General features: G+C 41.8%; 1 protein-coding gene across 1 annotated transcript in view; it reads right to left on the bottom strand.

The window, feature by feature from the left end:
• Positions 1 to 27,362, bottom strand: part of MAP3K1 (mitogen-activated protein kinase kinase kinase 1) — an 81,834-nt gene extending 54,472 nt beyond the window's left edge. The window contains exon 1 of the mRNA XM_030843555.3: positions 26,819 to 27,362. Coding sequence (XP_030699415.1) covers positions 26,819 to 27,300 — 482 coding nt within the window. The 5' untranslated portion in view covers positions 27,301 to 27,362. The remainder of the gene's footprint in view (positions 1 to 26,818) is intronic.
• Positions 27,363 to 27,604: the final 242 nt, after the last annotated feature.

Genomic DNA, 27,604 nt, shown 5'->3' with positions numbered 1-27,604 from the left:
TCTCTTCCTTAAAAGACACATAACCATTTTCCATATTTAAGTGCTCTGAGTCAAAAAGATGTGAAGTAGTAGCCTGAAATGAGAAATGAAGCATGGTGGCTTTCTGGCCAAGTCTCAGCTTCAGTTGTGACAATGTTCCAATCTGAATTCTAACTCCCGAGTCCAGGGCTCTCTGCGGCCACAAAGCCTGCTTTTCCCATAATGTGGTATCATCATTTCAGAAATGCTTAATCTGTGTCAAGTCAGAGAGGTGAGAGTTTGCTTTTTTTAAATGGAGAAAAGCTGGGATACAGTGTTAACATTTAATGAGTCATTCTGACTGCTAATATGAAAACACAATTACTGCTAAAATTTTTTTGCTTTTGTATTACTAGAAAATCATAATATTTTCAGAGAATGCTTGCCATTCAGCCAATTAGTACTCCTTATTTAAGTAACATGAATAGATGTCACTGCAATTTATTTACTTATTTATTTTACTTTTAAGATCTACTCTCTTAGATGCAATTTATTCTTTAAACTGAAAAAAAGTGACATCTTTGGTTAATTACATCTGGTATTTAGGACATAAGCTTGACATATTTGGGTTAGACAACTTAAACATTTTATATGGAATGAATTTTAATACCTTACACAATATATTTTTTTGGTTGTTGTTTTTTTTTTTTGCGGTACGCGGGCCTCTCACTGTTGTGGCCTCTCCCATTGCGGAGCACAGGCTCCGGACGCGCAGGCTCAGCGGCCATGGCTCACGGGTCCAGCTGCTCCGTGGCATGTGGGATCTTCCCGGATTGGGGCACGAACCCATGTCCCCTGCACTGGCAGGCGGACTCTCAACCACTGTGCCAGCAGGGAAGCCCTATTTTTTTGTTTTTGACTTTAGGATTTTAATACAAAATATCATCCCTCAGTGGGCTGTACGATTAATCTGTCTACATCAGCAAGTATAAATCAATTTAGCATACAGTTCACCTCCTTTAAAAAAAATCACTCCCTACTTGCACAGTCCAATAAACAAGTGGAAAAGCTGGAGACAATCGATGCCTAGCAATGTATTAAGCCGATATACCACAAACGTGCCAATAAACTACAAATAATGGCCACGTAAATTCTCAAATGAAATCTTTTACTTCTGATACTGGTGTGTTTGCTAGTGTTCATGTTCTCAGCCTTTCACAGATAAGAACTACCGAAAAGTACCACGTGGTTTATTTTGAAGTAGGTATTTGGATTTGAACCTCAGGAATCTCCCCAAGTGACCTATGGCCAAGTTGCGATCCAACAATCTCTGTACTAATATCCCCTGGGAGACTGAGGTCTCCCCAGTAGATCTTGACCAATGTCATAAATTCCTCAATCCCTTTCAATTATTCCGGAATAATTCCTATTCACTGAGTGTCCATACACCATCTTAAAACAAACAAAAAACCCTTCAGCTAGAGAATACATTAAAATAATGGGAAGGTTTTGAAACTTGCAAAGAGCTGAATCATGCTTATGTTTAGGTTTTGTTTCTACAGTTGGTTTTGAAGGCACAAACTCCCTCTAAGAATACTAGCCACCCTAGTTAATCCATTGGAAGATAGGATCAAGAGTGAATCTAACTTCTTTGTTCACTGTCTGGCATAAATTACCTATTGGAATTAATTATAGTACACAGTTGGAGAAACCAAGGATTCAAAGTGAAACAGAACATTCTAGGAATGGAATGGGAGGAGAGAAAAAAACCTTCATTCAATAGGTGGCACTCTTTCCTTAAAAATGTAACTTAGGCAATTATTAATATTAAAGATGTCATCTGCCCACAAATACCTTGAAAGAGAAGCCACATTAATTCCGATATCCTGTCCCAAATACAGTCTGAATCATTACATTCTGTCTACCTGAATAATGTCTTCTCATTTCAATGGAATTTTGCAGATGTTCATAAATATGCTAATTTCTTTTCACTGTAGCAAAAGCTACAATTTAGGAGAACCAAAGAATCGCATTTATTTTAAACTGGCAGGTTTTGACTTACAGTTTAGCCTAATATATGCTTCAAAAGCCATTCTTCCTAACCATTTTCTAATTTTAAAGACTTCAATTATAAAAGAATAACCTGAATGCAAATGGGGCAAAGAACTATACTTGTACTTTATAAATTGTATTATTGTTTTCTGTTTTAAAACATGACAGCAACTCTTTCATAAGCATGCATATTAATATTCTTTTTAATTAAATAACTGACTAAGGGCTTCCCTGGTGGCGCAGTGGTTGGGGGTCTGCCTGCCGATGCAGGGGACACGGGTTCGTGCCCCGGTCCAGGAGGGTCCCCCGTGCCGCGGAGCGGCTGGGCCCGTGAGCCATGGCCGCTGAGCCTGTGCTGCGCGATGGGAGGGGCACAGCAGTGAGAGGCCCGTGTACCGCAAAAAAACAAACAAAAAAACTGACTAAATTCATTATCATTCTGGCTGAAACTCAAAACTTTTACGTTGAAAAACAGAAACAATGTTGACAATTAATAAAATGTGAGTTTATCTAGTATACAGAAGAAGCAAAAAATAAAAATAAAATTTGTCTAATTTTCCTTAGGTATATCCTGTGGTTCCCACCTCATCACAAGTTCTAGGGTCGTCCCTTCCTTGGAGAAACTATCCCAGAAGCTGCCTTCAGCCTTCCCCACTGGTCACAGCCCCTCTAACTCAGTCGGGGCGGGGGGGGGGCGGCGGGGGGGTCCTTCCTCAGTCCCAACTCAGCAAATAGCACTCTGTTATAATGGTTTCTTACTTGTCTGTCTCCAACATTTGACTGTGAAATCCTTGAGAGCAGAAATGAGTCTTAACTTTATGCTCCTTGCCCTAGCAGAAAGCTTGGCATATGGCAGACACTCAATAAATACGTGCTGAATAAAGGAACAGATTGATCTTTCCCCTCGGGCTGTGTTTTTTCTTGATGGCAAGGCCTATGTCCTACTCATCCACCACTCTAACAGTACTGACTCTGAAATGCCTGGTACTTGTACACAGCAGGCGATGAGGAAGTAACACCCTTCCAATACGAAAGGTCTCTAAGATGTAAATAAGCTTCACTGAGGCCTTTGTGTAAACTAACTCCCCACCATAAGTTTTAGGAACACTGCAGAAAGAGAGAAGAGCTGGGAATACCAGCTGTAGTAAGAGTGACAGATTTCACCCCCAGTAAAACACTGAGATGGTCAGTAAAGGAAGCCCAAAACCATAAGCTTAGACACATGTATTTCAGTGGAAAAAACTTTTCCATAACTTTGGAACTTGTCCATATCTCTAATTTTGTTAATACCTATTGATTTTCCTGTAGTTAACAGGAAGAAAGAATTCTAAAGAAAATCCCAAAAGATTTTGTGCCTGGGAGGGACGAGGCAGAAGACAAGACTACATCCTATTAGGAAGAAACCTGAGTGGAAGAAAGGGAACTAGCTGAGGAGGTCAATGAATGGGGTGTCTCCAGCGAAGGGACAGCGCTAGAACCCCCAATCCAGACTCCTCAAACCTGGATTCTCCTAGTTTGGAGGGGATACGGCTAGCAGGATGCATTTGAAATCACAGCATAAGCATGAAAAAAATAAAGCATCTACTTCTAGAATGTCAATTTTATTCCAAGATTTGGGAGAGTGGTGCAGTGACAGTTTTGTGTTAAAAATACAAATACGGGGCTTCCCTGGTGGCGCAGTGGTTGGGAGTCTGCCTGCCGATGCAGGGGACACGGGTTCGTGCCCCAGTCTGGGAAGATCCCACGTGCCGCAGAGCGGCTAGGCCCGTGAGCCATGGCCGCTGAGCCTGCGCGTCTGGAGCCTGTGCTCTGCAACGGGAGAGGCCACAACGGTGAGAGGCCCGCGTACCGCAAAAAGAAACTAAAAACAAAAAACAAGTATGACTAAAACATAAAACTCAAATGAATTAAGGTAAACTATGAGACTAGGGACTTGAATCAATTGTGTTCAATGTTCCAAGTAAGCATTCCCAGAATGGCAGGCTGCAGAGCATGCTCCCGGGTCCTTTCTCTTCAACAGAAGTTTGCCGAATGGATGTTCACCAGTAAGCTAAAGCAGCTGTTCTCAACAACTTTCCCACAACCTGACGATCACATATGTATGACAAAACTTCAAAAATTTGTTTAGGGGACATAAACAAATGTTTATCAATGGCACAACCACTAGCGACATATAAGTAACAAGTCACCCTCTACCTGAAGCAAAGATAAACCGCCTAAGTGCCAAAGCATCAGCCATATCTCTACCACTTTCCATCCAAGAAAGTCTATCAGTTATGCAAGATAATAAGCAATATTTACAAGGATATTTCTAAATATGTCCTAAATTATTTTTCTAAAAAGAAATCATTTTAAAACTCTGATATTTTATTATTACTAAGAAAGTACTCTTGGGTTACCTCCCCAGACTATCGCCACACCCACACCTTCGACATCAAAATCTGACTGGCTACCAGTCAGGTACACATGCTGCCTAAGTTAAAATGGGACCTGGACAGTATTTCCATAAGGTAACTACTAACAGCAATTAGGAAGAAGTTAGAAAAATCCAAGAGCCACCCGGAAGGCTTGGACAGAAAGCAATCCTCTGAACATCTGGTGCAGGGAGGTCACTTTAGTGTTCATGTCATTCTAAGGGAAGGCCATAAAACATGAAAAAAAGTGCAAGCAGAAACCATGAAATGGATTCCAAGAATACTTACAACCATGTTTCTGTGAAGACATAATCTCTGTGGGGGCAGGGATTTTTGTCTGTTTCATCACTGCTATATTCCTAGTGCCTGGCATGTAGCCACTTCTTAATAAATTTGCCAGGTGGATGAATGTTTTGTTACACCATGAGCAATAATAATTTAAACACCGAGAAAACCCCTACCAACGTATTTCATAACCATGGCAAACTTCATCACAGACTGGCTTCCTATTCACTATGCAGTCAAGCACCCTCCAAGCCCCTCCCTTAAGAAATGTCAGTGTTCCAGGAAAGCACACTCACTACTTTAACAACAAACCTCCCCTCTTATGCTCCGTCTCTTCAGCCTATGAGCATCCTCCCTTCTTGCCTTAAAACAAAAACCAACCCAACCAACCCCAAAACGCTTCCCCGCTTTTGCAAATCCTTAGGCTTCTGCCTCTCTCCCACTCCGTCCTCCTCCAGCTTCTCAAGAGGAGCCTGGGCTTCCTCACTGCCCTGCCATCCCTTAAGGAAGCTCAGTGGCTCCAATGCTCAATACTCCACTAATTCTGGCCTTGAGGCAGTCACAGCTACCCTTGCATCCTGCCCAGTGGCATTACTACTGCTGACCATTTTCTCCTTGGGTAAAATAGTCTCCTCTGCCTCTCAGGTATCATTTTCCTGCAGGTTCTTCTCTGCTCTCTTCCAGGAAATCCTGGCATTGCTCGGAGGAATCTGAGCTAGAATTCCCCACTATCCTTTCAGAGGTATGGATATAAGCCGGGGCCTGCCTATCAGGAAATCAAAATTGCCCATAGGAAGTCCCCATTCATTCCTCAATTCTTGGCCATTGTGAGAGATTCGGAGAAACCCAAGACTGAACTGAGCAAAGGCACCATTAAAGAGAAGCGTCTCAGCCAGGAAGCTTCAATCCCAGAGGTGGAATTACTATCAATGTAATAAGATATAAAGCTAAGCATATTTTACTTTCTACAAGTTGTTTTCTTAAAAGCTGTATATAAATACAACACACATAATAAAACCATTTTCAGGAGTCGGACACAATCATTCTTGATTTTTTCTGGGGGGGTGTCAACTCACGTTTTTATTAAGAGGGCTTTCTTAAAGCGCAACAGTATTTCTTTCTTCATCTTTTTTCTTCATTGCCTACATCATTTGTACCCTAAAAGGACAATCAACAGGCAGCATTCATGAAGTTGTCTCATATCCAGCGTGTACATGAAAATGGTCAAACCCAGGTAGAACCTACAACTACTCCTCAGTTTTCTCCAAGAGTTTCTCATGAAACTAGCTACTGGTAATCAGTAACTAGCTAGAGAACACAAGAACTGAATTATCTTGTTACCTACCAGCTCTTATCTGGGGATAACTCAGTTCCTAGAACAGTAGTAGCCACATGGTATATCAGTAAACATTACTGAGTTTGGAATGATAGTGAAACTTTCCAGAAGCAGCACATATGTAAGATTTCTAGGACTGCAAACACATTACTACTGTTATTTAAGAAACAAAATAATGGAATATTAGAGACCCAGTTAAGGGCAAAGATATTTATCTTGCCTTAAAGGAGATTTCAGTTTTACCTGAGTGACCTTTCTGTAGTTAAACTCAAAGATAATCTCCTTTGTTTGTTGGGGAGGCATAGGGTCAGGGAAATTACTGAATTCTCTCAGAGCCACTAAGCTCTTTTAATTATAGAAGATGGCTGCTGAAGACAAAATACTTGATAGGCAGGCATTCGTTAACTTATATTACTAGTAGAGAACAAATAACAGTAAGAGAATAAATGAACTGAAGCCCATTTAGGCATAACGCTATATTGGATGTGTGCCTTAGAAATTAGTATCTTTATTCTAATGAGTAAACAGGCACAACCAACATTCAAAACACACCAATTAAAAGAATGCCGAAGTCTAAATTGAGCTTTAATTTGAAACCACTGGAAATGAAAACTAGCTATTATTTTCATGACCCATTTATTAAGAGCTCTAACAGCTATGTTTAGTTGTAAACAAATTTTAAATGCCTGAGCTACCCAAGGCAGCTACCTCAGAGCATGCAATAGGACATGCAGGTGTGAGCCTAGGAGAAGCCCAGAGGAGGGAGCGTGTGTATATACAGAGCAGAGGGTCAGGAGTTTTCACTCTGCCTATTGCCCCCTAACATTTCTGAGGTATTCCCACCAGCTGTAAAATGGGAAGATGCCTGTGTCGCAGGGCGAGGATGAGACAGCCTGTGCGAGCACTCTGTAAAGGGTGAAGGCTCCACAAGTGTTAACATTGACCATGCACTCCAAGCACATCTCCCATTCTGCTGGCAAAGGTGTGCGCATGAAGGAAGTTCAGCCACATCTGCACCCTGAGCCTACTCTCTTTTCTGGTACAGTAAACATACTGAAGTCTAAATTTGTGTTTACAACTGGTCTTCTTTTATAAGAACTTCACATAACAATGAAAAATGTTAAAACATTTCACTGATGCTTCCTGTATATTTTGGAGGACCTAAACAGCCAAGACAGGGAAAATGAGTTAATAGACAATGAAATTTGTTCTCTGATATAACTCAAACCCATCTCCTGATTTAAAAAAATATTAAAATATGCATAAAAGATTACCATAAGGTTAAAGAGCACAGTCTTGGAGTCAAACTGCCAGGGTTCACACCCAGGCTTCACCCACCCACTAGGTGCCAGGTTACCTCACCTCTCAGGGTCTCTGTTTTCTCATCTGTAAAATAGGAATAAAAACCGCACTTACTTCACACGGATAGTACAAGGCTTAAAATGAGACAAGCTATATAATGTACCAGTGTACCAGGCACAGAGGAAATTAACTACTATTGATATTTCCAATAAGACAAGCACAGCAGGAGAATGCAGCTAAACTAGGATGGACTAAGGTGAGCTACGCAGGGGCACCCTAGCCCCACACTGCACTTCAGTGCTCAATGACGGAACCTCTCTAATGCCACTCTAAGAGTCAGGAGGTTGTACTCTTGAATTCTAAAATACTGTGACCATAAATCCTAGGGCTTTATTTATTTTTTTTATTTAATTTAATTTTTTGGCTGTGCCACGTGGCATGTGGGATCTTAGTTCCCCAACCAGGGATCGAATCTGCACCCCCTGCACTGGAAGCATGGAGTCTCTGGACCACCAGGGAAGTCCCTTAGGGCTTTATTTTCACCCTTTGAAAGTAATTTCATATCCACCATCTCATTCGATCTTTTCAAATTCTGGTAGTAGGAAAGGTATCATTATTTCTAATTCACAGATGAGGACAGTCAGATTCAAAGCAGTTAAATAACTTTACTCAATGTCCTGCAGAAGTGGTAAGATAATACTGGAGACAGGCCTGATGGGCCTGAGCCAATGCCAACACTTAGTCCACCACAATAAGCAGTCGGAAAGCAGGTTAAGTACCTTTGAACTAAAGACACCTGGCAATTCCCTATCCAATAGTTACAAGGGAGAAAGAAGGAATCAGATATGTCCATAAGGAACTCTTGAATTTGGACTGCAATTTGAGTAGGCTTTTCATTTTACCTGAGACAGTAAAGACAGAAGTTTTGCATCAGAATAATTTTGGTTTTTAAAGTATTATCCACATTATCTCATCTTCAAGTAGCGCTACTTGACTACTGAGAGGTCAAAAAAGAATTCTCATGGTTATTAAAAAAAAAAAGAATTCTCATGGAATTCATTTGTTTCTAATTTTTTTATTAGTCCTACATAAACAATCATAGATATTTTGAATAGACTAGAAAGTTCAAAAGTGTTTTTTTTAATATTTAAAGTTCTAAGGGAAACAAATGGTCAATGATTCTAAATATTTAATAAGTGTGAAAGTTAGCATGCTACCAATGTTTTGAAATGGCAGTCTAAAGGCCCACTTGGTGGTTAGTCGAATTAAACTTTAATTACAAAATGAACAACTAGGAAAACTTAAGTTACAAATCAGGGGTTAAAGCAAATTTAGGCCTAGGTCTTTGTGGCCCACCTCCCTCTCTCAGAGTCTAACTACCTTGGAAGCAGCCCGATGAGGTTTCGGAGTTCACTGGTTCTAGAGACTGATTTCTAGCTGCCACTACAACCCGCCCTTCCTGCTCTCCATCCCATTCCTGACCTGTCTCCTAAAAAACGTCCCGGTGGCTGCTTCTATGCTCCAGCAGGCAAGAACAGTTCAGCATCCTGTTGAGCCAGCCTTATTCAGGAGGAGCAGCTCTTAGAGACATCTGAAATGATCCATGCCAAGGAATTCACCCTGGCTTCAGCTGCAGCACAGCAGTGGATCCCTCTGCTACCCAGGATCCAACATGAGCCTAGTGATGTTTCACTTCCCAGACCTATAGGAGTGACTCCAAAATAGTTACTGGGCTGTGATTCTGAAATTATAGCAGCTAAGAGTGCTGATGTCACCATTTCCCCCATGACAATTACAGGTGACATAATCCTGGAGGAGAGCTGGTGATGGCTGTCAGATCACCATAGTGACCACAGTCTCTGAACCTCAAATTCACACACATGATCCTAAGAAACCAAAATTTTATCTCATTTTCATGGGTAAGAGTTGTTGGAAGACAGAGCTGGAATGCTGAAGTTTCAATGGTTTATGGAAAGAAGACAGTATTGTATTTAAAAAGATTTGACACGTGGCTGCCTAAGCATATGGTAAAGAATGAATCAACATTTTAAATATATTATTCCTTACGTAAAAACTTTTTACAAAACTTGTGTGTTATTTTCAATGTTTTTAATGTAGGCAATCTCCACAGCACACTAAAAAAAAAAATCCTAGATTAGGTATCTAAAAAATGAATAATTAATAGTATGCAATTTTCTATGTCTTTGGGCTAACCTTTGCCACAGATTTAAAAACTCTCTGGCTTTTAAATAAAATGTATTTTTTAAAATGTATCTTTATTGGAGTATAATTGCTTCACAATACTGTGTTAGTTTCCTGTTGTACACCAAAGTGAGTCAGCCATATGCATACATATGTCCCCATATCCCCTATCTCTTGAGCCTCCCTCCACCCTCCCTATCTCACCCCTCTAGGTGGTCACAAAGCACCGAGCTGATCTCCCTGTGCTATGCGGCTGCTTCCCACTAGCTATTTTACATTCGGTAGTGTATATATGTCAATGCTACTCTCACTTCGCCCCAGCTTTCCCCTCCCACCCTGTGTCAAGTCCATTCTCTATGTCTACATCTTTATTCCTGCCTTGCAACTAGGTTCATCAGTACCATTTTTGTTGTTGTTGTTTTAGATTCTATATATATGCGTTAGCATACAGTATTTGTTTTTCTCTTTCTGACTTACTTCACTCTGTAAGACAGACCCTAAGTCCATCTACCTCACTACAAATAACTCAATTTCGTTTCTTTTTATGGCCGACTAATATTCCATTGTATATATGTACCACATCTTCTTTATCCATTCATTTGTTGATGGACATTTAGGTTGGTTCCATGTCCTGGCTATTGTAAATAGGCTGCAATGAACATTGTGGTACATGTCTCTCTTTGAATTATGGTTTTTCAGGGTATATGCCCTACATTCACAAGAAATGATATACCAGGGCAAGGGTAACCCAACAGTATAAGGACGGGAAGTCAGCCTAGGAGTAAAAGTATGGTATAGGTAATCTAAAGTGTAAAGCAGATTTGATAAAAAATGCAAACCCTATAAATGTTCAATAAATAATTTATAAAATGAGATTTATTTTTAATAAAGAACAGAGAAATATAGGAAAAAGTGTGAATGCACTGGCACTACACGAGCCTTGCTACAGCACAGAATTCTGTGTAAGTTGCTTACTGAAGACCCTGTAATGGCAAGTTCCAGCACAACTTGTCAGCATGGAATGAAAAGTCAGTACTTTAGCAAGACGTGTGTGTGTGTGTGTGTGTGTGTGTGTGTGTGTGTGTGTGTATGGGGGAGGTGGCAAGTCTATGTGTTGGGGACTGGGGGAATAAGAAACAAAAACACAACTCAGAAAAAACAATTTCATCTTGGCTCAGTGCATGGCTGACCATATTTTCTACGTAGATAAGAAATTTCTACTAATTTGTTTTTAGTAATTAAAATACATTATTTTGGTGAATCTTCAACAAGAATAAAGCATTATATTATACAATGTAATTCTGAACACATTTCTTTTTCAAGTTGCTGTACTTAGAGATAAGCTGACTTTACACACTAATGGTTTTATATGTTATCACCAAAACTTGGCCTAGGAAGTAAGAGGGAGAATAGAAATCAAGAAGTTCTTGAACATAAACCTTTTCTCTTCGATGCCAAAACTGCCTTTATGGACCTAAGTGCCAAAAGGGAAAGCTTTGTTCTCATGTGTTTTGGGCATTATTTACGACTCTCCTAGCAAATCTTCTTGCAGTGGAGGGAATGTTCTACTATCCACTTATAAAACTGCAGGATGATTTCAGTTTGCATTGTGCAAATGACAGTCTAGCTGCCGTATTTATTGGTGACAAAACCTATAGCCAGTTACCATAATCAGTCACGATAGGATGGAAGAATGGTGCTAAGGCAACCAAGGCTCAAAAGGACTTTGCTCTATTTCTTATCACAGCCTTGTCTGGAAATCACGTGCTGGTAGCATACAGTAAGTGCTCCCAAATATCTGAATAACTGATCACAGCAATCAGAATTAGAGAGCTGTGTGGGTTTTAATGGAAGGAGGAAGGGTCAAGTATTCTTCACTACCAGGAATCTAAAACAGTAATTACTGTTGGATGTCCGGGTGCTCTGCAATGAATTATAAGCAGCTTCAGTTCTATATATGAAGAATAGTGACGGGCAAGAGAGTTTTGTGTGAATATGCTTCAAATTGGTGTAACCACAATGATTAAATCAGTTTAAAAGTTCAATTCCAAAACTATTTGAAACTCAAGATTTTCTACCACTTGAGCCCCAAATTACTAGATTAAAAAGAAAAAAAATTCATAGTGAAATTCATACTTTCCAGCAACTGCCAACTCTATATAAATCATGTGAAAAGAACTCCTGAAACAGAACGAAATCTGAATTTTCACAATTAGGAAACAATACAACTGTCTTTTAAAAGTTTTAGTTAAACAAAAGAGTATGCATACACATGCATGTTTACAAAAAGGTCTTTATAAACATAGGAAAAAGTCAAAGGATTGCTTTGCTTATTACAGGCTATCCCTAGGGAATGTCCTTTCCTTATATAATTAAAGTTGAGGAAAAAAAGATAGTTTTTAACAGCAGTAAAGTTGCTAAAAATTAGGCGTAAAAAGTTATTTTCAAAACTACTCTCTAAGCATATTTGCTAAACACAAACATGCAAATGACCTTACCCTAATTTATTTTCTCCATTTTGCAAAATACTGTTCTCCCGACAGTTATATGCTTTCTAAAAAATACTTCTCATCATATAATGTCAGGTAATAAATATGATTATCTCTTTTCTGAGCCTTCATTGCTTTTCATTTGCATTTCTTTTTATAGTTGGTACCCAGCTTTAAAATTTCAAGAGTTTATAAGTTCAAAAATCTACTTGTTTTAATAATTAGAACTAAATTTAGCCACAAGAAATAATTTTCAAATTAAAATTTTGGAATATAATTTGCTAGAGCTTGAAGGGAACGAAAAAATTATGTAAGCCAACCTCTTCTTTTCACAGATGAGAAAGAGACCCAGGGGATCAGCCTTAGGTCCTCACAAAGTGATGAGAACCCTCATTATGTCCTACCGATGACATGCTTTATCCCACATCACATAATTTTGAAAGTTGCATTTTCCATTATTCTCGTTAATAATTTCAAAATAATAAGGAAAATATACTGCTCCCAAGATGATGCACAATCTATATAAATTAATGGTAACTAGTTAAATTAATGGTAACTAGTAAGGGAACTGTGAGTCTCTTTACCTCATCCTCATCTGTACAGTCAAGGTTTAAGCAGTGAGTCTTCATAGTTACTTGCACTTATATTATAGACAGTTAATTTTTACTGAGTGCTTTTCTGGGTTAAGAACCGGACTTCATTATCCTGTCTAATCACCCCCACTCACCCCATTTTCAAGATGAGAAATGTGAGGTTCAGAGAAGTTAAGTGACTTCTTTGGAGTCCAGCGACAGTAAGTGCCTAAGAGGACCTGACTCCTCGGGTCCAGCATCCTCATCACTACCCTGTGCTGCCCCTGAAACGTAATCGTGCAGTTCCAAAACACATTCATGACCAGAGTGGATGGAATTCATTTGCCTGATTACATTTCCCAATCTGTGAGCCTCTGAAACTATGGGAAGCTATTGGAAATGCAAGAGCCACACAGCTCCCAGACTGTGATCTCAGACTCAGACTGTCTTGCACCAGCTTTGATGTAACTCCCCCTTTGGGCCTCCTGACCGACTTCCTAGGGCACTGTAGTTACTTACCGAACTACAAAGGCTTTTTATTTTGTCCCAGGCACAGCGATCTAAGGATTGCCCAGTGGCGGCAATGAGGAGGCAGGGAGCTCTGCATGGTTCTCTGGCCAGAGCCAGGAACCCTACCCCAGGCTTGCCTGCTGAGCCTTGTCTGCACCCTGCTCCCACCCAGACAGGGCTACCTGAACTATACTCACAGTTCTCCCTATCAGCGCGCAAGCCTACCATGGACTTCCGGGCCTGTGTGTGTTCTCCACCCAACCCCACCCGCAGGCCACAGTCTCCCTCCAAGTCCCTTTCACTTGTTTAACTCCTTGGCATTCTTCACAACTTGGTGGACCTCCCAATTCCCAGAAAACCCTCCCTATACCCTCCTCGTTCCCAGCTGTCACCGGCAGTCTGTTACCTTGTTAAACTCCTTCATGGGCTTCCCCACTGCTGGGTCCCCAGCACCTTGGAGCCTGGCTCACAGCAGTCACTCCAAGAGTGTTCATGAAGGCATGACCCTGCCCGTGTCAGAAGCGATGACAGCACTGACCATGGGCATTCATCCTGGCATGTTTACTACTCTGCCCTTTCGTTTTTCTAGAAAGAGCACCCACAGACCAGACAAAAAGATTTGGAATGACCCTCCATCTGATGTGCTTGTTTTCCTATAACCTATCAGCTCCCCGGCACCTTGCCCGTGGAGGCTGCGCAGCTGACATAAACCTTGTGATGGGTGTGCCTAGGCCACAATCAAGCTCTGTGCGTGAAGCATTTGAGCATATTTGTTCTCTGACTTGAGATGGTCTTGGATTATTCTGGATGACAGCAATACAGTCGTCCCCCAGTAGCCACGGGACACTGGTTCCAGGACCCCCTGCGGATACCAAAATCCACAGATGCTCAAGCCCTTATACTATAAAACTGTTGAGTACCGTCGGCTCTCGGTACCTGCGAGTTCTGCAACCTCAGATATGGAGGGCTGACTGTACACTGCTGGGCACCAAAATATCTTCCTGCCTCTGAAATTTTAACACAAATTAACAGAAAATCTGATTCACTTTTCAATAATGTATAATTTAAAAAGAACTTTTCGTAAACACTTGTTCAGTCAGACATGACTATGTATGCAATGACAGAGGAAAAACTAAAAAGTTTTAAAAGTGGGATATCTAACTCAGATACCAAGGAACTTTAAATCAAAGAGTTCAGCAAAATTCACAATACAGTACTGACTTCTGTAAATAGACACATTTGTATTTAGTAGGATACCAATAATTCTTTATTGCAGAGGGAATAAAAACATATTAAAAAGTATCTCACAACGGAGACAAAATGAGTGTTCCAGACAGAAGAAACAACATTTAGCCCATTGAAAGAAAAGAAGAGTTAGCCGGGGAAACAAAAATGTGAAAATAGCACTGAATGACTGGAGCAGGGAGTTCTGGAAGGGGGAGCTGAGAGGGGAGCAGAGCCAATTACCAGAGCTTCTGAACTACACTAAGGAGTCTGGACTTTATGCTCAGGATGAAGAAAAGTTGTTGTTTTTTTTTTTTCTCTGAATTCATTTATCTAAAGATAGAACACAGCCATTTGAAAGTGTGGAACACAATATCAACACAGAATAAAGTTGGGGAATTAAATTGAATTGTTACATTTCCTTTACATGAATAAGTATCTTAAGAGAAACAATTGTAGATTTTAAGATTTATTAAGACACTAATGACACAAGTAACTAACAGTATCTAAGTTGAGTGATACTGCTTGATTTTCAGGTTGAAAGATTATAATAACCTATATATTTCAATTAGATGGCAGCAAATGCAAAAGCATCTTTTGAACTGTATAGTATACTGTAAGCAGGAGTTCATTCTACAGCATTTCATCATTCTCCTGGCCTCAGTTTGTGTGTAGAAGGCATGCTGAACACCAGCAATTCAAATCACATAAATTATCCACCACTCACAAGGTGCAAAATCTATTATGCATATATTTGAAAAGAAATTATTTTTGAATGCCAGAAAAAGTGCCAATTCTTTCTGATGGACTTGGGATTTCCCAGCTTTACCACTGATTAGCTATCCGAGCTGTTTAAGCCTGTGTTTCAGTTTCCTCATTTTTAAAATGAGAAGACTAGATTAGATTTTTGTCTACTGAAGTGTCAAGATCAGACTTGCATCACAGAAGCCTCACTCTACCTGCAGTGTAGAGAAATGACTGAGGAGAACATGTCCAAAAGCCAGAGGCTAGTTAGGAAGAAGGTTTGCAAGAACTGGGACAAGGTGACAGAGGCCTGACCCTGGGTTAGCAGCTGCGTGGGTGGATTCCAGGGCTAGCAGACAACTGGCAACAATAGAACTGGACACTGACTGGAAGCTGAGGGTGAGAAAGCCAGAGGAGTTAAGAGCACGGTGATGAGGGAGATGGTGACAGGAATTACCATCGGCACCGCAAAGGACCAGGGGATCTGAAGGGGAAGACAGAGAGGCTGCGGAAGACAGGGATTCAATTCGGACACTGTGCCGGCTGCAGTGCCTGGCAGAGCTGTACCTCCTGGTGAAGCTATCCCAGAGGCTCTGTCATTGAAGCCAAGATATTTTAGGCACCAAAATATTAATAAGAACGATTCAGCAAAGATACAGCTAATAGTCTTCTGATAGATCTTCTTCTCTCTAGTCAATGACATTCTTTTAGAATCTTCGTACAAAACTTGAAATGTGGTTATATAGGAATTTAGGCCCTTGGTGCAAGAACAAGATCTAAAGAAATGTATCTGGGAACTTTGAAATATTTGAAAATCTAGTATATGATAAAGGGGAAACTTTTAATCAATAAGCAGTGCTGGAACACCTAGCCAATCATTTGGAGAAAATTAAGTTAGGGCCCTGTGTCACCCCTTAAACTTCATACAGATAAGAGATTTTTTTTAAAAAACCTAGAAAAATAGTATTAGAAAAGACTGGTGAATTTTTATAATCTTGCAGTAGGGAATAATAATAGCTATTACTTATACAGTGTTTGCCATGCACCAAGCACTGTTTTAAGAACTATACAAACACTTTGTCCTCACAACAACTCTGAAGTAGTATCTTCATTTTATAGTTGAGGAAACTTAAGTGCAAAGAAGTTAAGTAACTTCCCAGATACACTACTTGATAGTGGTGAAACTCTGACTAGAACTCAGGCATCTGTACTCTGAACCACTACACAACCTACCCTCTCTAGAAGGCAAGGAAGGGAGGGAGGGAGGGAGGGAGGGAGGGAGGAAGGGAGGGAGGGAGGAAGGGAGGGGGGAGGGAGGAGAGGGGGGAGGGAGGGAGGAGAGGGGGGGAGGGAGAGAGGAGAGGGGGGAGGGAGGGAGGAGAGGGGGAGGGAGGGAGGAGAGGGGGAGGGAAGGAGGGAGGAGAGGGGGGAGGGAGGGAGGAGAGGGGGGAGGGAGGAGGGGGAGGGAGGGGGAGGGAGGAGGGGGAGGGAGGGGGAGGGAGGAGGGGAGGGAGGAGGGGGAGGGAGGAGGGGGAGGGAGGAGGGGGAGGGAGGAGAGGAGGGGGAGGGAGGAGGGGGAGGGAGGAGAGGAGGAGGAGGGAGGAGGGGGAGGGAGGAGAGGAGGGGGAGGGAGGAAGGAAGGAAGGGATTGAAATTTGAAGGAATATTTAAAGCTTTATAGAAAAATACTATAATTGAAATTCATAACACAAAAGTAGAAGAAAACAATTCCAATAAATGTCAGAGCTAATATTCTAATATACAAAGGATGCTTAAAAATCAGTAAGAAAAAACAAACAATTCTCTCCCATGTGTGAAAGGAAATACACAAAAGAAGTAGGAAATTGTTAATAAACACAAGTTGTACTATGATGCTAAAAAGCTAAGAAATGCAAATTAAAATAAGAAAACATCTTTCATCCACCACATTGGCAAAAATGAAAGACTGATAATATCCAACGCTGGCAAGAACGTGGGGCAATGCGCACTCTCACCATGAGAAAAATGTAAACTGGCAGTGTTTTACAGGGCAATTTGGCTATATGATAAAATTTTTAAATATGCATGTCCTTTGACTCAGCAATTTCACTTCTGAATATTTATTTTACAAAATCAAATGCACAAACATATGAAAATGTAGGTACAATGGTAGTCACTACAGCTCGATATAACAACAAAACAATATAAATGTCTAAAACTAGGAAACTGGTTAATGAGACAGGCAAATGATAGAATCTACGCAGTCATGGAAAATGACAGCTCTATGTTCATCATTAAGATAATGAACAAAATACTATTAAGAAAAAAGCAAACTATATAGCAGTCTACATAATACTGTTCTTTTGTTAAAAGACAAATAAAGTAAAAAAATAAATTCTTCTGTTGCTTTCAAAAGGACTGTCTAATCATTTTATTAATGAAGTTTAATTCTATAAATTCTGAATCCCAGAGAAATCATAAGGACCTTGTATAACAGTGTGGAGGTGCCAGTGTACCAGAATAATTGAAATATATTTTCAAAATTCAAAATAAATTTATATTAAGACACTAAACCTTCTCCAGGAATATGAACATCTACATTAATATGTCACATCTTTTTTAAAATCTAAGGTTCAGTGAAAATAATTTTATTTATTACCCAAGAAGAATTTAAGAATACCAATAAAATCCAGACCATAAATAACAGGTAGAGCCAATTAATTATTTTGAAAGAGAAAAAAAGAATTGTGAAATGTCTTTTTCAAAACACTAAGCATCTTAAGAGCATGTGAACATCAAGAATCCTTTCACAAGTAGCCATCTTATTAAACCAAAGTCCTTGCAGTAATTAAATAACTTGGTCAACATTGCAAAGCTGGCGCTTACTGCCTGACTTCTCAAAGTCTAGCTAGGAGAAAGGGCAGTACATACTGGTGGTGGTGATTAACTATCAAGCATTTTTTAAAAACTGCAGGATATAAAATGACTCAGGCCAACAAATAAAGCAAAACGATTTTCCCACAAAGCCAATCCACAAGACATTTGTAATGAGCAGCACCCAATTTCATGTAATTCCAAACAGCACTGTATTTATTCAGCATCATCAAGGCTACAGGACGACCCCTTCCAGATAATTTAGATGTTTACCACTCAGGATCAAAATACTTTCTAAAACTATAAACACAACAACCTTGCAATAATGAGCCACAGTAATCAGCATTACAAAAAACAAAGCCAATCATATAACCCTGATCACTCTCATTTTACAAATAAGGAAGCTGATGCCCAAAAAGTAATGTTGGAAAGTGCTGTGATTTAATAAATTTATAATCTTAGAGGCAATCCAGGTATGTGGAACCTAACGTTCAAACACCAGGTGGCCCCAACTGCAATGTTTTAATGTCCTCTTATCTCTCCCTTTCTCCTCCCTTCTCTCTCCTCACCTGTCAGGTCTCTGCTTATATGCTGCCTTCAGGGAACCTGTCTCTTGCTCACACTACTCGCCTTCTAATTGGCTGCTTTTAATTGCTGCATGTTAGGGACACCAAATGGACAAGACTGCAAGAATAATAACTTAAATAAATGTCAGTGAATTCTGAGTGAATGCCCTTGGAACTCTTCTAAGTGTAAAATCAAAGAACTTCAAAGTGCAGATTTTGTTACAGGCCCTTTGGCAGCTCAGAGCCTTTTTTACTTACTTCTTAGTGCTAAACCATGTTCTAGATAAGGGAGGCTGCCAGGTTTAGTTACCACCGGTAAATCGTTTTCTGTTACGTGGGTTCTTGGCTCCTGAAATCTCATATAGTACTTGTCTAGCAAACCTCTTCTTTAATGCAAATGTGAACTATTTATCCCAAGTTGAATTATTATCAATAACAAATTAAATTTTGGATGAAGCAGGGTTATTGGCACAAAAATCCTAAAAGTGGTACCCTAAGTTTAGATAACACTGAGAACTCGGAAGAAGGAATCATTATATTAATGCATAACACCTTCAGGTGTATATTTATTCATATATATGCACACACACATGAGCCCACACATATACTCTCTCTCTCAACTCCCTGGTAAGAGCAGGAGAACTAAATACACATAGCAAACACTTCTTCCTACAGCATATAATCATGCAATATAGCTATTTCCTCTGTACCACATTAAGCTGTCCTACTTCACCTGAGGCACTTGGTGTGTTTAATAGTCCAGATACGGCCTAATGAATCTATCACAAACCGACAAGGCTTTTGCCATTTAACCCCGTCTTAGCTAGGTCCCAGACTACATCTGACAAAGGGGAAGAACAGATAATCCATAGACTAGGTTGAACTTGCCATGTCATTATTACCCTCATCCATTTAGTCAACAAATATTTATCGAGGGTCTACTCTGTGCCAGGCATTTTGCTAGGTGCTGGGTTGCTACCAGCCAAAGGCTCTGCCCACTCAGATTTTACAGTCTTCCAGGGAAGGCAGCCATTCACCAAATGACATAACAAATATAAAATCACAACACTGACAGTAGGGACACTGAGCTACAAAGCCAGTCTGGGAGATCAGGGAAGGAAGGCTTCCCTGACAAAGCATCAGTGAGCTAAGACCTGAACACTGAGAAGCTGGCTCGGGACTAGGCACAGTGCTCCTGGCAGAGGGCGCATGCGGTGCGTGCAAAGGCCCTATGGCAGGAGGTGGTGTGCTGAGTCTGAGGAACTTACGGCAATCCTGCAGAGAGCAAGGGCGAGCGTGATCAGAGATGGGCCTGGAGAGGCAGGCACAGGCTAAACCAGGCAGGGACTCTGTGGGGCATGTTAAGGATTCTGTGTTCTTTATCCAAATGGAAAGCATTTGAAAGTTTTAAAATTCAATTTAATTTACTTCTCTAGAGGAAAATTGTTATAATAAGATTTACATTGTAAAATGATCACTCTGGCCACGTAATATGGAGAACCAACTGGAAGGGAGAAAGTAGGAGAGAGTGAGCAAGTTAGAAGGCTACTTACTATTACATTAGTCCAAATGAGAGATCACGGAAGGTGGACTAGGGATGTGATAATAGATGAAATCACCTGAAGACCAGAAGTTGTCAAGGACAACCCTAGGTTCTGGTTCTGCCATTTCATGAGCAGGGAATGTATTAGTAGGGCAAGGTACAGGGAAAATCCTAAATTTGGTTTTAGATATCTGAGTATGGATGTGTCATGTAGACAGGTGTGGCATTTAGGAGAGATCATGGCTAGGAAAATAAACTCTGCAATCATTCGTGAATGGCCAAAAATTGATCTAAATGCATTAATGAGCCTGGGGTGGGGGTGGAAGACAGGGAATGACAGAAGGCCTGGGCCTGAGTATGTTCTAATATTAATGTTCAAGAAGATGAGGAGAAGCCATTCAGGAAGGGTTGCCACAGGGTTAAGAAGAAAATCAGCAGGGCTTACCTATCAGCCCAAATAACTAGACACTCAAATACCAGAAACTCAATTTTCTCAATATCTGACAGTTTATACATGGCTCCAATTATTTTGTAACTACACTTAGTTATTGAACTAATTACTGTTTGGTTTACATTATATAAAACTGGTCATTATTATTAACTACTGCTTGCTAAATACCAACTACTGCTACAAAATACCAAGCAATGCACAAAAACTCATAAGAAATAGTTCCTGCCTTCAAAACCTGCCTCAAGCTAGATTATGATTAAAATCACATCACATCACAGTAAGTCATGAGTCAGTGTATCTTCTTATACACTTATGTAAAAATAACCACTTTGGGAAAATGAATTCATCCTAACACTCATGTGCATCCAATATTCATGGGTGCTAGACATTAGCCTAGGTGCTGAGCAATGACAAAGAATAAGACAGAGCTCCTTGTCTGTTAGCAGTTGATATTTAGTATTCAGAACGCTGTAAGACCAGTTTGAAGATTATTTGATGCTATATCAGTCGAATGGCTATTTAGCAATAAAGAAAGGTAATAATCACATCTTATCTGTCAAGAGTACCACCTCCACCCACCACCCAGTATCCACCCTCTCCTTGCTCCGCATATATTCATCATCATCATGCTTACATGTGATAAACTTAGTAAACACACTAACTACAGCACTGTGTGAGCTCCGGGCACTTCCTCCAGTCTTCAAGAAGTCTGACTGTCTCATCAATAATTCCCAGGTGACAGATTGTACTTACAGAAACACATGCTTGGTGGGTCTTAAGAACCTGAAGAGCTCTTGGCAGTCTACAACATCTCAATCTATTAAACCAAAACTAACCAGACTAGTATTTCAAAGGACTCAATCACTAACAGTACAGAGCTCCTCTCCATACCAAACATACCTAAACCAACCAGGATATGTCATAGAGTAAATGAAGACAAGGGTATCTTCTTGATTATCTTACATCCTAGAGCATATTTTACATTTCCCAATGTTGTTTTCTTAACTAGCAGAGTTGCTGTTACTAATAATAAAGTCTCAATTCTAAAGCCAGCATTGGTAGATACTCGGTTTCTTGCTCCTATACCCCCATTTTAATTTTCTCTTTCAAGAAAGACAAAAATCATGTCTGAACTTGCAGTTCCATACATATACCTCCTAAGAGTAGGCAGAAATAGTTTGAAACTAATCTGTATCTGAATTCCTGTTGCCATTGCTGTGGAAATGGAAAAGCTACAGCATATATCTGTCCTAAGAAAAGGTAAAGAGACCAAAGGGAAAGAGCAAAAACTAGCAGACCAAATGTACAAGCAGAAAGCAGAACAAAGCTACCACCCTTAACTACAAACCTAGAAGGTCAATTAATTCCTCAGAAAGTTAGTGAGGTACTACTGTATTCACTGCAGGAATACAGTGTGGAATGTCATGGGTGAGATTCACAGCACTACTCTTTAATCTGGATGCCCCTCTCTATTCCTATCTCTCTTACAACGCTTAACATGGTGGTGTGAAACATGTTCATACTACAATCTGCCAACAGAAACAGAGGCTGTGCGTTGATGATATTTTTCTCTACCACCCAGAACATCACCTTGCAGAGGTTCATAAATGCTGGATGCATGAAATCTAAAACAAGTACAAAGGGATAGGGTCTAGCTATACTGCAACAGCTTGTCTCCATGTGTGATGATTAAAAATAAATATGTGATATTATTTCAGCTTCTTTATTTCCTTCCACTTACGATGTAAACAGCACAAATCAAGGAACCTAAGAAACACTCAACACTAATCAATTATTCTCCCTGCCTAACATGCTAAGGTGATCTAAGCACAGCTTACTTGTATTACATGGATGAGGCCAGGTTACAGAAAGCTATGCATTACATACACATCAGGAGACAAATGTATTAGCAGTGGCACTGGGTAGAAACCTATCAATTGCTTATTGACTCTTGAAGAACAACTTTCTCCTTCAAAATCATTAGTTAATCTGATTATTAACTTGAAAAAGAAAATGGAGACATTAGAGAGTGATGAAAAGAAATGGACTGTGGAGTGGGACTAACTTGGGTTTGAATCCTAGCCTGTCTTCTACTTGTATGATAATGGGGCTTTAGCATTGCACATGAGTTTCCACCTCTTGAAAACAGAAACTACAATGCACTGGAAGGCTGCAGCGATGATGAAATGAGATAATATATATAACTTGCCTGACACACAGAAGGCAAAAAAAGTGACTATATAAAAGGTATCTAAATGCATCTCTATGCTCAATGTACATGTTTAGCCACAGCAAAAAACCTCTTATATTCTTGCAATAAGAACACCCAACTCATCTCACTGCTTTGCAATGAGCATTTGTAAATGAACATTTAATTCTGTTCCTGATTATTTCTTTCGTGTTTAAAAATGTTCTTAAATTATTTCTTAGAAACAACTTGGGTTGATTCCTAATACTGCACATTTCCTCACATTAATCTTTTACCCGTTTACATTTTAAAGTAGCTCTAATTTTTGACTCAGGATATAAAAGGAGGCCAAGACTGAGGAAAACAACCAAGTCTAAGGAATATACTTGGTATATCTGATATAGCAAGGCATTTCAAGGTTAGAAGTGCAATATACTGCAGCTCTTAAGTAGCCTCTGGAGACTATTACTTTTCCATGCCACGTTCTCCTATTGCCTTCTTCATAAAGAAATAACTCTCAACCCAAGAAAATAGGGTACAAAATGCAAAAGTTGTGCCTTCTAACTCAGAGCACTTCTGAATGCCCTACATTTTTCCTCAGGGGAATCCACTCCCCATTAACTGCCTTGCCACCCCATCATTTCTTCTTCTGGAATGCTCACAGCAACTGTCAAGGGCTGATCAGCAGACAGCCTAGGCAAGCTGTAGCTGGTTCTTCTGTTCTTGTTGAAACCAAAGAACACTCCTTTCATTCCATATTTTGGAATCTTTATGTCAATAAGTCCGCGACCATTTCTAAAACATGCAACATATGCTTGAGGTGCTACAGGAGATGTGAAAGAATACAAATGAACAGAGCTACTTCCTGTTTTTTGTATCTAACAAAACGGAGTTATTATAGTGTATTGGGGATAATATATTAAGGAATGTTGGTTAACCAGTCACCCTTGCCAAAATCAGATATGAAAAGACAACAAAAGTTGGCAACAATTCTAGTTCTGATATTTCTTTTTCAGAATATTTAATAAGGTTAGTCTTTAAAGAATGCATTAATTTCCTTACCTAATTTAAAACAGAACTTGGAGACAATTCATAATTACAAAACTTACAAATTCATGTAAGACTAACTTATGTAACTACCTCTATTGTTTTATAAAATCACCAACTTAACTTTTTTAAAAACTTGTTTTTAGGTAATAATGTTCCTATACCTCCTCTAGTAAAAATTCACTAAGTTATATTTATAGTCTAGCAGCTTCTAAAAGGAAGTGAAAGCTAAGGGCTCTATGAGGATATAAAAGCAGCCTATGAAATAGCTTTAGTTTTACACAAAAACTAACATTAACAAGTACAGCATATCTTGTTCTTTCATGGGGCCAGCAAATTGATAGTTTTTTTTTAAGTTACAAAAATAGAATGGAGTAATTATATCTACCAACTCACAATAGCCTGTTCAATGGAGAGTAACACTGTAATTTCTCTTCAAAGACCGTAAATAGGAAGAAAAAGCCCCTAATTCTGTAATATAAGGAAAAATCCCAAACCCTTGGGCGCCACTTACAGGCAAAAAACTTCCACTGATTTCAGTTACTAACCTGTAAAAGAGGGATGTACTTAAAATCTTGTTTTAATATGAGTATTCTTTATATAAGTTATACTACAAAAATGTATTTTCTACAATTTAAATTTCTACATCCGAAGATCAAAAATTGGAGGAAATTATGAAATTAAAAATCTCACAGAATTCTCTTTAAAAGAATACAATAAGTCTTTAAACAGAAGGGGTCTCCAGACCTATAGTACCACTGAAACAAAAATATTTCAAAATCTCAATGTTAGATTTTCCTCCTGAAAGTATGAATGCAACTACTGTCAAAAAAGTAAAGTTCAACTGAGATTTTACTAACTGCTTACAATCAAAGTGTTTATACCAATAGAATCAAATGAATTTCAACCCCATTAACAAGGAAATTGTAAAAAAAAAAAAAAATCACTATTTCAAGAGGAGAGGGAATCAACATTTTACTATAAATGAAATGTTTAGGTATAAGATTTGGGATGAACAAACAGCATTCTGGCTAGTGACATTCATTTTAAAAAATGATTATGCTGATTAGCCCATAATTTCATATACTGTGGAATTATTATCCACCCCTTAAACAAAAGGGGGGAAAAACCTAGGTTACAAAATGCAAAAATTAAGCATGGATTACTCAGTACCTGAATTCTATCTGCTTACACCTTCGTCCTCTTATTTTGTGTGGAGACAACACTAAACAACATCTATATGTTAATTTTACAGTAGTTCCTCTTCTGCTATATTCAATAGCTCATTAAGATGACCAGAATGCTGACACTTGCTAAACTATTTACTGTATCCAAAAATTCGGTCTCATGAGAACAGACAAAATTAATCTCTCAAATTTTGGGTTTAATATTTTTATCTGGAGCTCACTTGTAGTAACAATTGCCTACAACGAATTATCCTAGTCAAGTTTTAATCCAATCTTCCCAGGAGCAGTAGTGTAGAGGAATAACCCTGTAAGACTAAGTTACATGGACAAGAGCACACAGAAAACTACCACAGTCACAAATCTTTCCTATCAATACTGCCATGGCACAGTGCTGACCATATTTTTAGTTGGTTTTTTTTGGGGGGGGAGGGTTGAGGCGAGGAGAGGGAAAGGGGTAACTTCCAAGGAATCAACGAACTGTGGTTTTAAACAATCAAGTTCCCCCCAAAATCACTTTAGATAATTAACCAAAGCCAATGAGTCCTACTGTCAAATTCGTTTCACAAGGGAAACAAACCTAAGGCAGTCTTTAAAATACTCAGAATAAAGGTCAGGAAACCCTATAGGGAAACGGGTGACTATCACAAAAACATTTCCAGCAACTCAAAATACCTCTCAAACTTGTGCTTTGCATACACTAGTCAGATTCTTTTAAAAACAAGGATGATGGCTGTCACAGTCAAAAGAACTTCCTTAAACATAAAAATTTCCAGTTGCCAAAAAGGGTCAGGCCAGGAACGGCTGGTCTGAGTTACCTTATAAACACCGTAGCGCACAGGCAGTACGGCTCTTACGGAGCCGGAGCCACAGCACTGTGTCCCCTGGAAGCCGGCAGTCGGCGGCGGCCCGCGCAGCTGCACGGAGCAGGAAGTACCGCACCCGCGCCGCGGTCCCCAACCACGCCGGAGAGGCTGCGGGGAGCAGTCACCACCGCTTTGAAACTGAATGGCTGACACATCCGGTCCTGGCTCTTACACCACTCCGCCAAATGCAAACCTCAAAGGCCAAATTCAAACTCCAAACAGAAGTCACTCAAGTCTTAGTGGTGCAGTCTTCATTCCCAAGGACATTGGGGGACGCAATCAGAAAACCCCACGTCCTAAAAGACCGCAAGCCCCCGAGCATTTGCAGCCGATCAGCCCACACCGCTTTGACAGACGTTACGGAGCCGTCCACCCGGAGCCCCCTGCGGCCGCGCTCCGGGCGCGCAGCCTTCGGCCCAGCCCGGCCCCCAGTACCTGCCGAGAGACTCTGCCTGTCACAGCCGCGGGGACCCCACCGCTTTCTCCGCCGCGCTCCGGCTCCCCCACCCCCGGCCTCCGGCAGGGTTCCCCACCTACCCCGCCCACCTACACCGCCCGCCTGCAGGGTCGGGCCTCACCCCGGCGCCCCCGAGGACTCTCGTCCGAGGTCGCCGCCGCTGCACGGCTGCCCGCCTCCCAACCCGACCCGGAGGGCAACGCCAGGGTCCCGCTCCGGGGCTCCTCGGAGAGTTCCGATTCCGGGAGCCCCCAAAAGCCAGCCCGGGCCCCCACACCTTATCTCAACCGGTACCCGCAGTGCGGCTCGCACGCCTGTCACATGTCTGCAAACAATAACAAACTCTCCCGCATGTCCCCGCCCCGGGCCCCCGTCCCGTCCCGTACCCCAGGCCAGGTCCGGGGCGCCGCCCGACGCCGGAAGGGTCAAAGGGGGTGCCAGAGGGCTCCCGGCGAGCGGCGTGCAGCCTCGCTGCGCGGATCCCCGGGACGCCCTGCGCAGTGCCCGGGGTTCATTCATTGCCCTCGCCCGCCCGCCCCCCAAGTCCCCATCGCGCCCCCGGCCGCGCTGCTCACCCGGCTGGGGCCGCCGCAAGAGGCGGCTCGGCGGCGGGCGTCCGCTTCTCCCCGGGCTCGGCCCCCGCGGGGCTCGGGGCGCCGCTGTCCGGTGCGGCCGCCGGTTCTGTAGGGTGGGCGCCGCTGCGGCTCGCGGCTCCGTGGGGCGGCGGCACCACCACAGGCTGGAAACCGCTCCCGCCAGCGGCCGCGTCCGCGGGCTCCGGCGACGGGGAAGTGGAGGACGACGGCGGCGAGGCGGTGAGGAAAAGCGGCGGCTCGGGCAGCTGGTCCAGCTCCACACTCCGCACTTTGCGCAGCTGCCGCCGCCGCCAGTCCGCCCGTTCGCGGCCCCCACTGCCCGCCTCCCGCAGCAGCCCCGCGGCTGCCGTGGGCGTGCTGCTTGCCTTGAGGGCCCCTCCGCCGCCGCCCGCTTCGGGGCTCGCCGCCCCGGCGCCCGGGAATCCCGAGGACGAGGCGCGATTCCCCGCCGCCGCCGCCATTTTCTCTCGCGGGCTACATTCGCTTGGCCCCTGCGAGGGAGGGAGGGGGCGGGGAGAGTGCAGGGGGCGGGCGGACGGGCGGGCGCTGCGCCTCTAGCGTAAGGCCGCCTGCGCCAACTGCGTGAGCGCGGCCCTCTGGGCGCCCGGCAGGGACTGACGCGCGGGCGCGCGGGGTTCAGTGGAGGGAGGACAGCCGGCCGCAGGTTGGTGGGGGGCCGGCTGTGCGCTCCGTCCTGCGCGCCGGCCGGCAAGGTGGGCTCCGAGGTGGCCGCCGTGGGGGCGCGCTGCGGTTTGCGCGCCGCAC

The sequence above is a fragment of the Globicephala melas genome, chromosome 3 (genome assembly GCF_963455315.2).
Source record: "Globicephala melas chromosome 3, mGloMel1.2, whole genome shotgun sequence".
Classification (NCBI taxonomy): Eukaryota; Metazoa; Chordata; class Mammalia; order Artiodactyla; family Delphinidae; genus Globicephala; species Globicephala melas.
This window is presented reverse-complemented; position numbering and strand designations above follow the sequence as displayed.